Here is a 13,605-nt window from a genome sequence, read left to right as displayed (position 1 = left end):
AAATTAAACCAGGAGCAAAATGAACAAATTCATATCAATCTTTATTGTATTTAGAAATTCACGCATCAAATCTTTTTTGAATACTTTTCTTTACCATTTACAACAGGGCGAGAATGAGACAAGCAAAAACATGCCCTTTCCATCAGGCGCAATATAGGCACACTACAGAATGGACTGAAATGGGGGGAGGGGAAAAAGAGATACATAAAGTGCTTCTGTCAACGGTTCTCTTTAATTAGGAAAAAAGTAAAAACATGAGGGGGTTGGCAGGTAGGGGGGAAATTCCATGGCTCAGAGGGGACGTGGTGGATTGTATCAGACAGTGGGGAAGAACAGTGGGACTGAGGTGGGGAAGGGGGAAATGGGGGCAATTCTTTCAAAAATAAAAACGTTCCAACAAAACCAGACCTCAACCCAGGATGAGGCTGGACATGCCCCCTGGGGGGTTTCTTCGGCCGGAGGGGGCGGCTGCGTTGGCGGCAACTCCCGAGGGGGCAGAGGGCTGTGGTGCCTCCTCCTTCTGCTCCTTCTCTTCAGGTTCCTCGGGGCAGTCTACTTTACCACACAACACAGAGGAGACGACACTATCAGGGTCATAACTACCTGGCCCACTGATCAGAGATCTGATATGACTCAGGTTGAGTTCACACAGGCAACCAAACTGATCTTTGGCCCAATTATTGGCAAGAGAGCAGATCTGATTGCCCAAAAGGACAATTGTGGTAATACTTTTTTTTAAATGAATAAAATCAGTATTGGGCTGCCTGTGTAAGCACAGCCTATGATCTAGCCATGCTAGACTGGAGGCACAGCACTTCCTCACTACAAACACATATCTTCAACAAAAATATGAAATGCTGCATGAAACAATTGTAAAGAATATACTGAGTTACATTTCATATGACCTAAAATCAGTCAATTTAAATATATTATTTAGGCCCTAATCTGGGAATACAGATATGCATCTGTTGGTCACAGATACCTTCAAAAGAAATGGGCCTTGGGATCTTGCCATCTAAGCATTACAATTGTGTTCGTTGTCCTTAGCTTATCTGCCTAAAACATAACCTCGCCGCCACAAATGGGGCACATTGTTCACAACATTGACATCAGCAAACCACTTGCCCACAAGACACCATACACATGCTCAGCGGTTGGACACTGCCACATTCCCTAAAACGACATTGGAGGCAGCTTATGGTAGAGAAATGACCATTAAATTATCTGGCTACAGCTCGTGGAGATTTCCTCAACTTGAGACATCTATGGCATTGTGACAAAACTGGCCTTTTACTGTCCCCAGCACAAGGTGCACCTGTGTAATGAGCAGGCTGTTTAAATCAGCTTCTTGATATGCTACACCTGTCAGGTGGATGGGTTCTCATCAAAGGAGAAATGCTCACAAGGGATGTAAACAAAGTTGTTCACAATGAGAGAAGTAAGACATTTCTTCATATGGAACACTTCTGGGATTTTATATTTCAGGTCATGAAACAAACACTTGACATGTTGCATTTATATTTATGTTCAGTGTAAATATCATCCAAACCTTGAATTGATAGGATGTTTGATAACAGTAGCACTTTGGTTGTAGCAAGGACAACCTGATGGGTCCTGCTACCACTTTCCAAATGATAGATCAACAGATAACCAATAGCAAGGGATACAGTGCCTTGCGAAAGTATTCGGCCCCCTTGAACTTTGCGACCTTTTGCCACATTTCAGGCTTCAACCATAAAGATATAAAACTGTATTTTTTGTGAAGAATCAACAACAAGTGGGACACAATCATGAAGTGGAACGACATTTATTGGATATTTCAAACTTTTTTAACAAATCAAAAACTGAAAAATTGGGCGTGCAAAATTATTCAGCCCCCTTAAGTTAATACTTTGTAGCGCCACCTTTTGCTGCGATTACAGCTGTAAGTCGCTTGGGGTATGTCTCTATCAGTTTTGCACATCGAGAGACTGACATTTTTTCCCATTCCTCCTTGCAAAACAGCTCGAGCTCAGTGAGGTTGGATGGAGAGCATTTGTGAACAGCAGTTTTCAGTTCTTTCCACAGATTCTCGATTGGATTCAGGTCTGGACTTTGACTTGGCCATTCTAACACCTGGATATGTTTATTTTTGAACCATTCCATTGTAGATTTTGCTATATGTTTTGGATCGTTGTCTTGTTGGAAGACAAATCTCCGTCCCAGTCTCAGGTCTTTTGCAGACTCCATCAGGTTTTCTTCCAGAATGGTCCTGTATTTGGCTCCATCCATCTTCCCATCAATTTTAACCATCTTCCCTGTCCCTGCTGAAGAAAAGCAGGCCCAAACCATGATGCTGCCACCACCATGTTTGACAGTGGGGATGGTGTGTTCAGCTGTGTTGCTTTTACGCCAAACATAACGTTTTGCATTGTTGCCAAAAAGTTCAATTTGGGTTTCATCTGACCAGAGCACCTTCTTACACATGTTTGGTGTGTCTCCCAGGTGGCTTGTGGCAAACTTTAACCGACACTTTTTATGGATATCTTTAAGAAATGTCTTTCTTCTTGCCACTCTTCCATAAAGGCCAGATTTGTGCAATATACGACTGATTGTTGTCCTATGGACAGAGTCTCCCACCTCAGCTGTATATCTCTGCAGTTCATCCAGAGTGATCATGGGCCTCTTGGCTGCATCTCTGATCAGTCTTCTCCTTGTATGAGCTGAAAGTTTAGAGGGACGGCCAGGTCTTGGTAGATTTGCAGTGGTCTGATACTCCTTCCATTTCAATATTATCGCTTGTACAGTGCTCCTTGGGATGTTTAAAGCTTGGGAAATCTTTTTGTATCCAAATCCGGCTTTAAACTTCTTCACAACAGTATCTCGGACCTGCCTGGTGTGTTCCTTGTTCTTCATGATGCTCTCTGCGCTTTTAACGGACCTCTGAGACTATCACAGTGCAGGTGCATTTATACAGAGACTTGATTACACACAGGTGGATTGTATTTATCATCATTAGTCATTTAGGTCAACATTGGATCATTCAGAGATCCCCACTGAACTTCTGGAGAGAGTTTGCTGCACTGAAAGTAAAGGGGCTGAATAATTTTGCACACCCAATTTTTCAGTTTTTGATTTGTTAAAAAAGTTTGAAATATCCAATAAATGTCGTTCCACTTCATGATTGTGTCCCACTTGTTGTTGATTCTTCACAAAAAAAATACAGTTTTATATCTTTATGTTTGAAGCCTGAAATGTGGCAAAAGGTCCCAAAGTTCAAGGGGGCCGAATACTTTCGCAAGGCACTGTAGATTCAGAAAAATGTGTTGCTTTCAGTAAAATGTGCATAAATGTACTAGCATAACTCAAATCAAAGCAGATGCAATAAATTGAGCTCAACACTCCTCCATGAGGCAAATCTCATCTGGAATGAAATCACACTGGTGGAGAAACAGGCTGTCAATTGCCCATTAGTGAAGTAGAATCTCAAAGTCAAATTTCCTGAGAGCCATTACAGTATGGAGTCGGTAGGGGCTTACAGCAGCACGTAGGCAAAGTGTGTTAAGACAGTGTTTCTAAGCCTATTTTGGTATCAAGGAACATAAAGCTGTGTTTTTTCCTTCAGAACACTGCTTGGCTTACATTTTACACCTGAAAATTGTACAACATCAGTGTCAGTCAAACACTTGGAGGGACCAGACAAGATCCTCCCAGGGTCCGCTGCCAGTCCAGTACCATTTCAAGCCCCCGTCTACAGTGCTTAGACAAGACCATAACAGTGGAATGCCTTAACCCTCCATTATCCAAAGAACACACTATCACTAATGTTTGCAGCACCTGGAAGTTAATAAATATCCTTGCTCCTCATAGGAACATAATTATATCATTACAGAACAGATGACTGACCACAGACATTATGAAAGGGCACAACTGGATCAAAGAGAATCTGAGTTGTGACTACAAGGTGTTCCCTAAAAATAAAAAGCCTTAATAAAAGCCCTCTATGAGTCATGTGTTGTATAACTGGGACACCAGAGTTTCTCCTGGTTAGATCAACAAGGTCAGGAAAAACTTCCCAGGTATGACAAATGTCATTGTTGAAAACAAAAGGAGAGACATGACCATGTTTAAAAAAGGCTGGAATTATCAGAGCTGCCACGGTCGACCATGATGCCATTCATTGTGGCCATTTGTAACTAATGGGAGTCATGCACTGCTGTTTAGACAGCTGAGAGAACGAGGAATGTGGAATCTTTCCTTCCAGTCTGGTAGGGACTTCTTTTAAGTGGTGTCTCTTCAAAAGACTTCAATGAGATTCATCATTGGAATCTAAATTATTTTAGTAGCAGTCAAAGATTTGAACACCTACTCATTCAAGGGTTCCTTTATTTTCACTATAGTAAAGTAAATAGTAAAGACAAACTATTAAATGGCATATGAAATCATGTAGTTAAAAAGTATATTTTTCAGGACCCTGTCTTTCAAAAATAATTTGTAAAAATCCAAATAACTTCACAGATCTTAATTGTAAATGGTTACAACACTTTCCCATGCTTGTTCAATGAACCATTAACAATTCATGAACACGCACCTGTGGAACGTTTGTTAAAACACTAACAGCTTACAGACGGAAGAAAATTAAGGTCACAGTTATGAAAGCTTAGGACACTAAAGAGGCCTTTCTACTGATTCTGGAAAAACACCAAAAGAAAGATGGCCAGGGTCACTGCTCATCTGCGTGATAGTGCCGTAGTCATGCTGCAAGGAGGCATGAGGACTGCAGATGTGGCCAGGGTAATAAATTGCAACGTCAGTACTGTGATACACCTAAGACAGCACTACAGGGAGACGGACGGACAGCTGAATGTCCTCGCAGTGGCAGACCACGTGTAACACCTGCACAGGATCAGTAAATCCAACATCACACCTACGGGACAGGTACAGGATGGCAACAACAACTGCCCAAGTTACACCAGGAACGCATAATCCCTCCATCAGTGCTCAGACTGTCCTCAATAGGCTGAGAGAGGCTGGACTGAGCGCTTGTAGGCCTGTTGTAAGGCAGGTCCTCACCAGACATCACCGGCAACAATGTCACCTATGGGCACAAACCCACCGTCGCTGGACCAGACAGGACTGGCAAAAAGCGCTCTTCACTGACGAGCTGCGGTTTTGTCTCACCAGGGGTGATGGTCGGATTTGCGTTTATCGTCGAAGGACTGAGCATTACACCGAGGCCTGTACTCTGGAGCGGGATCGATTTGGAGGTGGAGAGTCCGTCATAGTCTGGGGCGGTGTGTCACAGCACCATCGGACTGAGCTTGTCGTCATTGCAGGCAATCTCAACGTTGTGCATTACAGGGAAGACATCCTCCTCCCTCACGTGGTACCCTTCCTGCAGGCTCATCCTGACATGACCCCCAAGCATGACAATGCCACCAGCCATACTGCACATTCTGTGTGTTATTTCCTGCAAGACCGGAATGTTAGTGTCCTGCCATGGCCAGCGAAGAGCCCGGATCTCAATCCCATTGAGCACGTCTGGGACCTATTGGATCGGAGGGTGAGGGCTAGGGCCATTCCCCCCAGAAATGTCCAGGAACTTGCAGGTGCCTTGGTGGAAGAGTGGGGTAACATCTCACAGCAAGAACTGGCAAATCTGATGCAGTCCATGAGATGCACTGCAGTACTTAATGCAGCTGGTGGCCACACCAGATTCTGACAGTTACTTTTGACGCCCCCTTGATTTCAGGGACACATTATTCAATTTAGGTTAGTCACATGTCTGTGGAACTTGTTCAGTTTGTGTCTCAGATGTTGAATCTTATGTTCATACACATATTTACATGTTAAGCTTGCTGAAAATAAAACGCGTTGACAGCGAGGACGATTCGTTTTAGATACTTCAAAGTAGCAACCCTTTGCCTTGATGACAGCTTTGCACACTTGACATTCTCTCAACCAGCTTCACCCGGTATGCTTTTCCCAAAAGTCTTGAAGGAGTTCCCACATCTGCTCAGCACTTGTAGGCTGCTTTTCCTTCACTCCGCAGTCCAACTCATCCCAAACCATCTCAATTGGGTTGAGGTCAAGTGATTGTGGAGGCCAGGTCATCTGATGCAACACTCCATCACTCTCCTTCTTGGTCAAATAGCCCTTACACAGCTGGAGGTGTGTTGGGTTATTGTCCTGTTGAAAAACAAATGATAGTCCCACTAAGCACAAACCAGATGGGATGGCGTATTGCTGTAGAATTCTGTGGTAGCCATGCTGATTAAGTGTGCCTTGAATTTTAAATAAATCAGACAGTGTCAGCAGCAAAGCGCCTCCACGCTTCATGCTGTGAACCACACATGCGGAGATACTCTAGTCTGCGTCTCACAAAGGCACGGTGGTTGGAACCAAAAATCTAAAATCTAGACTCCTCAGACCAAAGGACAGACTTCCACTGGTCCAATGTCCATTGCTCCTGATTCTTGGCCCAAGCAAGTCTCTTATTGGTGTCATTTAGTAGTGGTTTCCATGCAGCAATTCAACCATGAAGGCCTTATTCCCGCAGTCTCCTCTGAACAGTTGATGTTGAGATGTGTCTGTTACTCGAACTCTGAAGCATTTATTCCGGCTGCAATTTCTGAGGCTGGTAACTCTTATGAACTTATCCTCTGTAGCAGAGGTAACTCTGGGTCTTCCTTTCCTGTGGCGGTTCTCATGAGACAGTTTCATCATAGTATTTCATTATTTTTGTGACTGCACTTGAATAAACTTTAAAAGCTCTTAATTTTCCAGATTAACACATGAAGGTCCGTCAAAGGAATGGACTGTCATTTCTCTTTGCTTATTTGAGCTGTTCTGGTCATAATATGGACTTGGTATTTTACCAAATAGGACCATCTTCTGTATACCACCCCTACCTTGTCACAACACAACTGATTGGCTCAAACACATAAAGGAAAGAAATTCCACAAAATAACTTTTAGAAAGATACACCTGTTAATTGAAATGCATTCCAGGTGACTACCTCATGACGCTGATTGAGAGAATGCCAAGAGTGTGCAAAGCTGTCAAGGCAAAGGGTGGCTACTTTGAAGAATCTAAAATATATTTTGATTTGTTTAACACATTTTTGGTTACTACATGACTCCATATGTGTTATTTAATATTTGATGTGTTCTTTATTATTCTACAATGTAGAAAATAGTACAAATAAAGAAAAACCCTTGAATGAATAGGTGTGTCCAAACTTTTGACCGGTACTGTACATAAATACCATATTAAAATACTGCCATTTGAAATGGAACCAGAGATACTTACCATTGTTTGCCTGCTGGCACTCCTCAACCTGTCAGATGGAGAATAATAACAGTCAGCATTTTACTTTATTTTGGCTGAGTCATTTTACTACATCAACGACATTTAAGTCAGTTCAAAAACACAGGACTGAGAATCACTGAAAACCATCCATGACAGGAGACTTGTAGAAACCAAGTCAAGTGTCTTACCAGTGGAAAACACACACATTACATCTATGAATAAAACAATGGCCGACACAAGTCAATGTCAGTGACCCCTCACCCTTACCCCTAAAGGAACGTTGATGGAGGTGATGACCTCGTCTGTCTCATTGTTTTTGGGGAAGAGGAGCGGCTGCTGGCACCGTCTAAGGGGGGCGGATGGTTCTCCGCACAGAGTACCCTTGGCCGTCCCGCCTACGGAGAGAAACAACACCCAGTTAATAAGTGATGACTCAGACTTCACAAATGAGTCAGAGGAGATGACCTCACTACTAGAGTTCTGTAAAGCAGACCTCCTCTGGGAGAGCTACCTCCTGTAGGTTTTCCAGCACACCTGATTCTACTAATTAGCTGCTGACCAGGACCTTGGATGAACTGACTCGGGTGAGTAACAACAGGGTTGGAGTAATAGCCTGCGTACACAGTAGCTCTCGGAGAGAAGGGTTTAGGTCAGTGATAGGGACTAGTGTTAGGCCTAATGAGTTAATGGAGTGTCAATGCTAGAAGTGCTAATAAAAACATGAGTTTCTTTACGGGTTATTTCCACTTTAAATTTCATTGATCAAAACAAACGTATTCACTGGCCGGATTTTACAATTTGGTTGAACGGGTCTAAATGGATTAAAGACTGGTGTGGAAGGCTGGTAACAGTTTGCTTTACCATCTTGATTTGTGGTGCATTCCTGTTTAAGTGGAACTGAGTGACTAACATGCAGTATGGCAATGTTTTTACTGAGCATAATGCTGCTAGGAACTATTTGCCAAGATGACATGAGAAAATGCAGAAAACCACTAATGTAAACAAATCTGATGGCCTACCTATCAGTCTCAGACAGATACCAACAGACCAAGCAGCAAAGCAGCCAGTGGATGTAGGCTAATCCAGACAAATGCTGAGCCAAAACTCATAGGCTAACCCACATACCCCACTCAGCGAAAGGGCATTTTGGCTAACATTTAAGCTAGGCTACAGTCCCATACAAACTCCCACTGAGCAACAACTGTAGAGCAGAAACAATGGGAAGTCAACAGATTGGTCTACCTGCCATCTATGACTAGAAGGAACAAAGCCAGACAAGGGGATGATTCTTGGTCAATATATCACTGCTTGTTAATGAAGTGAGAGGAGGAGGCATTGTGAAGTAATGGCACAGTGACTCAACAAGGTCTCCTTTATTATGGCTCTGCATCTGTTTATCAGGCCCTGCTGAATGACTGCTTTAATGCTTTTACATTAGCTTTGGCAATGGGACATAAACCTTGGACATGGCCAATAAGTGATGCTTTAATTGACTATAGTGCCATTACATTTAAATTAAACATTGAGATTGATGTAGGTCTATATCTAGCTGTACAATGTTAAGCTGAAACATCTGGATTTTTGGCCATTATGTAGGAGGTACTTCATGACCAAATCTTCACCCGGATATTTTTTTATGGAGTGTAATTCCAAAATGTGCGTCACAGTTCCCATTTCTGAGGCTAAAAGATAAACAGGCAGAGATAAGTCACACTGGTTCAGTGGCTTGTTATGAAGCTCAGTACTTTTTTATTTAACTAGGCAAGTCAGTTAAGAACAAATTCTTATTTACAATGATGGCCTACGGTACTGCTCTGACTGCAGAATGGCTTGTGTGGGGCTGGGAGTTGGCCCTTGAATAAAACCCACTAAGGATCATCTCAAGGCCATGGTGAGTTTAACCGGGCATCACCAGAAAAGGCTATGGCAAAAGCAATGTAAGCAGAGGCCAAAGGCTGAATTTAAATACCACAATGCTACATCGCGGCATATATTCTACTACACCAAGTGGTAGAAACTTCACAACCAAATATGTCATTATGGTTGTGTAAAGTAAGTATGATCATACATGTTGAGGACGTGGTCACCATTTTACAACTTGACGTTAGATGGTTCCTCACTCTGAAAGTAGTCTATGAGCCAGGAGAAACTAATTCATGGTTCAGTTCTTTAGACAGACACAATCAATGGAAGTGATGGGGGCATGCGAGCATGTTTCTATAATTCTTTTTTTTTAAAGGCCAAATCACCTTTAGGTAACAAACAAAATATGGAGTTGATTTGAATTGAATTCAGGTGATCTTGACATTTTGTAGTGGCTGAGGTTAGCTGAAGTTTGTAGTGGCGGTTTAAAGAAAACTGAACAACAGATTAACGTTTTTGTCTTGGCCCAGACTACTTTCAGGGTGAGGAACCATCTAACAAAGTTGTAAAATAGTGAACTACTCCTTTAAGTGTATATTCATGCATGGTCATGCATTCTAACCTCAAGGTTAGTGACCTCCCGTGACTATCCTTGAAGTTGAAGACCAAAGAAACAACGATACATTGTTGGCTATCTTCTACATTCACGGAGCCAAGAGAAATCTCTTTGGCTACATTTCCAGATTGTGATGTCATTAGGCAAACAGCAGCCTAAAACAACATCCCATAGCATACTAACAGCGAAAACAGTGCATGCAATCCAAGAATATCCCGACCTAAACACACCAGAAAATCCATGTATATTCATGGAAATATATCGACTAATGCAATTTTAATTAAATATAGGCTAGCCTAGACCAAGCACTCAACTTCCAGACGAGACGGCACTGAAGCCAACCTAACCAAATAATCCAGGTGTATCCATCGAAATGTGCATACCATGACACCGGTCGTTTGTCTGAACTGAACTTGAACCTAGCCTGAGACAATGTGGAATAGCAGGAAGGCAGAGTGTGAACACTGCATGCAGCTGTCGGCTCCGAAGGTCAGAGGTTACAGTTAACACATGCACACCACATTCTCCACACTTCATGCGTGGGCAGAGATACGCCACTACAACAGTAAATGGATTACTACATAGAGGTGATGCGATTGTGAAAACATGTGATCTGGTGCCATGTGAGATCAGTTCCTACCACACCCTTCTTTTACATGTGTACACTACTAGAGCCAGGGAGGGTCAGCCAGATCCAGCCTGACAGACAGAGGTGGCTCCCACATCAAGGCCCTGCTGTACTACAAGTCAGTCTATGTAGGTCAGGTGGAAAAACAGTACACTATGCACATTATCCAATATGATTGACTGGAGTCTGGACACTGATTGAATGAATGCCCACATAGTTTTACACCAAAGGGTCTTTGTCAGCATGATTCCCATTTTGGGCCCATTGTTCGAGCACTCAATGTGTGTGGGTATTCTCTTGCCATGCCACATTTTTGTACCCTGCCCCAGTGAATGTTTGTTGGATGTGTGCGTACACTGGTTTTGAACCAATGTGAGTAGCTAGGAAGTACCGGGTGGGTTGCTCCTCCGATGGGCGTGGGGATCGTCGGGCTCTAGGAAAATGTTGGAGCCCAATTTGTTCTTGCGTACAGGGGGGGTTTCGTCTGTGCCGAACGATATGTTGGAGGCCCCGCCCGGCGGCCGCAGCACCCTGCAGGACAACAAAGGGAGGGTCAGGACTGTCATTTGACTGACTGCCACACACACTATTGAACTGACACCCCCTCTCCCAGGACATGCTAAATACACAAGACCATGTCACACACTAGTGATCAGCGGCAGCACTGCTGAAATCATTACACGACAAATCCAAACATATTGCTCTGAGGCCACACAGACACCTCATTGCTCCAGTCCCCTCTTTCTCTCCATTCACAGTAGGGTCCACTCCCTAAGCCCCAGCTGTCAGACCGAGGGATACTCCCAATCTCTCCTGGCTACAGCTGACTCCACGCGCCTGCAATCTGCCAGGCTAGCCAGTCGCTGATTTGAGCTCGGCAGAAATTCCGCAGCAGTTACACATGGGATGACTATCATTCCAGACAGCATAGCCGTTCCAACATTTGATTGGAGAAATCTAAGCTAGATCATGGCTGGACATGGCCTGCGCTTAAGCACATGGAACAATGTCAAGGTAAAAGAAAACATCAGATAGACTTAATATGTGATCTGAATAGCAAAAAGGCGAGAGAGGATAACCACAGCCCACAAAGTCCACTTCCAAACCGACATTTTTTCCTCCTAGCGAACAGAAGGGTCACAAGAATGAGAAGGAAAGCCTTTTTCCCCTTGACTAAGGACAGTCGGGTGGAGGAATTGATGCGTTTGCAGAGCCATTCCCCAACCCCTCCTCCCCTCTATTCAGCTCCAGACTGCTGAATGCACCAGCTGACACCAGGCAGCTGTCCAAAGGCAGACGGGATACAAAAATCAACTTCCCTCCCACCATGGGGTAAAAAACAAGACAGTGGCCGAGATGAAAGAACTGGATTTGGTTATTGCTGGTGCTGTATGTATGCCACGATTAGTTCATGTAATGTCCAAAGCAGACTTGTTAACCCTTGTGTGATAGCTAAGATGAGCTCATGCTTTCCACTAGGCTGAAAAGAGAAAAGGCTATTTGAGACCCCACCCAACAATGAAACGGAAAATATTTCCTGTGAGAGGCACTGTGGTTAGAAAAGTGGGACAACTCGACAGTTGTTCAACAGTAACGTTAGATTGATTGAAAAGATAGCGACCCTGATGCTGTCACATATATTGAAAGCCTTTGATGACCTTATCTGCTATTACCAAAGGCTGCCAAAGTTGGATTGCTGCTGTCGGGAAAGCTTGCATTTCTAGACTGGTCAGCAGTAGGGCCGACCAAGATGGCTAAAGCAAAGATGAACCGAGCAAAGATTTGCCGGCTTAGCTAAGCCCCCCCACCCAAGTAAAACCCGCATTAGCCACCAATTAGTCGACAACGTAGCTAGCTGGAATACAAATACCGGAAAGAAGGGTTATGATTTCACAGTTGGACTACTTGTAGCAAAACTATCCAGCCAAAAACGGTGTTACAGCTCACGTTTTGGGTTAACGAAATAGCCTATTGCCCGGCCTGCCCGAAACGCAACACGGGTTGATAAAACGGACTATTTTTCTTCCCCATGCCATCCAGCCGCCGCAAAGGCAGGAGGTCCCATACTATAGCATGAATGCACGCGGTGCATCAGTTTTTCTGGCAGTGAAACAAAGCTGATTGCGTGCAGACCCTTGGCCTCAAATAAGTCCTCAAAACGTAGACAATACATATTTTTAAAGGATTTAATTAACTCCTAATACATTTTTTAGTCAGCCGTATTCTTAGAAACATCCATAAAAGGAGCTAAACTTGGCATGTAGGCAAATCTAGCTCCCTAACTAACAAGTTACCCAGTTTTGGGGCACCAGAGGCCTACAGACTATAGGGTTTGGAGCTTGCAAACGAAGAGCAAGTGCTTGTTTCTGCAAATAAGTGTTACGCGACAGCTGAGCTTGCTGCTAGCCAGAATGTGAGCTAGCAATCCATACCAGTCACTAGCTAGCGAAGTAGACAAGTTAACAAAACAAGTTGCAGTCCAGACAGACAACTACTATAGATAGCTATGTGATTAGCTAAGTTGTCCTCAAATTGTCCATTCTGTTTAAATGTGTCCTGATGCCGAGTCCTTTACACTAAACAGCTCATTTTCAAAGCTAAATCCCAACTTCCACTAACGCCACGGGCCTCTGGTGTGGTAGATGGAATCGCTGGCAGCAGTAACCAGGTCGCTGATGCCGCTACTAGCCCAAATGCCCTCTTCACACCATCATATCAGCTAATTACAAAGACAAATTGTGCCATTAATACAATTTAGCTAAATCAGGAAAAATCACCCGCCCAACAACTGGACGGTTAGCTTCCAATACTGGCTGGTAAGTGGATCCCATTTTCTTTTGTTTGTCCATGAAGATTTTTCGGATTTCATTTTTACCTGGAACTGCTTTTCGCACCGGGATCCATCCCTTGAAATGTTTTTGTCGTCGTCATTTCGACTGTCTAATTCGCTACTTTCGTATTTCGATATGTAACACGATAAACTACAAAAATGTGATTTTCTAAATCCTCCGCAGGACACACACAGAAACTGAAATACTGACTCCACCCGACTGAGCGCCCGAGAGACCAGAAGGAAGAGCGCAGCGACAAGTTATCCCAGCCCATAAGTCCCAGCCCACCACAGTTCCACTCGCTCTGGTTGGACGGACCCTTACCGACCCTCTTTCTGGTTGGTGGCACATACCACCAGTCGACGTCAATCGTTTTT

The 13,605-nt window shown here is 43.7% G+C and overlaps 1 protein-coding gene across 2 annotated transcripts; it reads right to left on the bottom strand.

Annotated features, from left to right (window-relative positions):
* Positions 1 to 22: 22 nt before the first annotated feature.
* On the bottom strand, positions 23 to 13,486 carry LOC110486888 (jupiter microtubule associated homolog 1). Of its 2 annotated transcripts, none has more exons than XM_036941620.1 (5): positions 13,273 to 13,486; positions 10,789 to 10,928; positions 7,558 to 7,685; positions 7,291 to 7,318; positions 23 to 555 (listed from the first exon to the last, which is right to left on the bottom strand). In XM_036941620.1, exons 1-5 carry the CDS (start codon positions 13,326 to 13,328, stop codon positions 410 to 412), a joined length of 498 nt encoding a protein of 165 aa, XP_036797515.1. In that variant the 5' UTR covers positions 13,329 to 13,486; the 3' UTR covers positions 23 to 409. The 2 variants fall into 2 exon arrangements, with proteins under 2 accessions (XP_036797515.1, XP_036797516.1); XM_036941621.1 differs by having other exon boundaries at positions 23 to 552.
* Between the last annotated feature and the right edge of the window lie 119 nt (positions 13,487 to 13,605).

This window comes from Oncorhynchus mykiss, chromosome 13 (genome assembly GCF_013265735.2).
Source record: "Oncorhynchus mykiss isolate Arlee chromosome 13, USDA_OmykA_1.1, whole genome shotgun sequence".
Classification (NCBI taxonomy): Eukaryota; Metazoa; Chordata; class Actinopteri; order Salmoniformes; family Salmonidae; genus Oncorhynchus; species Oncorhynchus mykiss.
The sequence above is the reverse complement of the archived record's forward strand: the minus strand, read 5'-3'. Positions and strand labels throughout refer to the sequence as shown.

What these genes read in the sequence shown, in the direction of transcription:
- LOC110486888 (XM_036941620.1), bottom strand. Translation starts at nt 13,328, where the DNA reads ATGACGACGACAAAAACATTTCAAGGGATGGATCCCGGTGCGAAAAGC. An exon ending in GGTGCGAAAAGCAGTTCCAG is followed by an intron (nt 10,929 to 13,272) that starts GTAAAAATGAAA and finishes GTTGTCCTGCAG; the next exon opens with GGTGCTGCGGCCGCCGGGCG. An exon ending in TCGGAGGAGCAACCCACCCG is followed by an intron (nt 7,686 to 10,788) that starts GTACTTCCTAGC and finishes TTCTCTCCGTAG; the next exon opens with GCGGGACGGCCAAGGGTACT.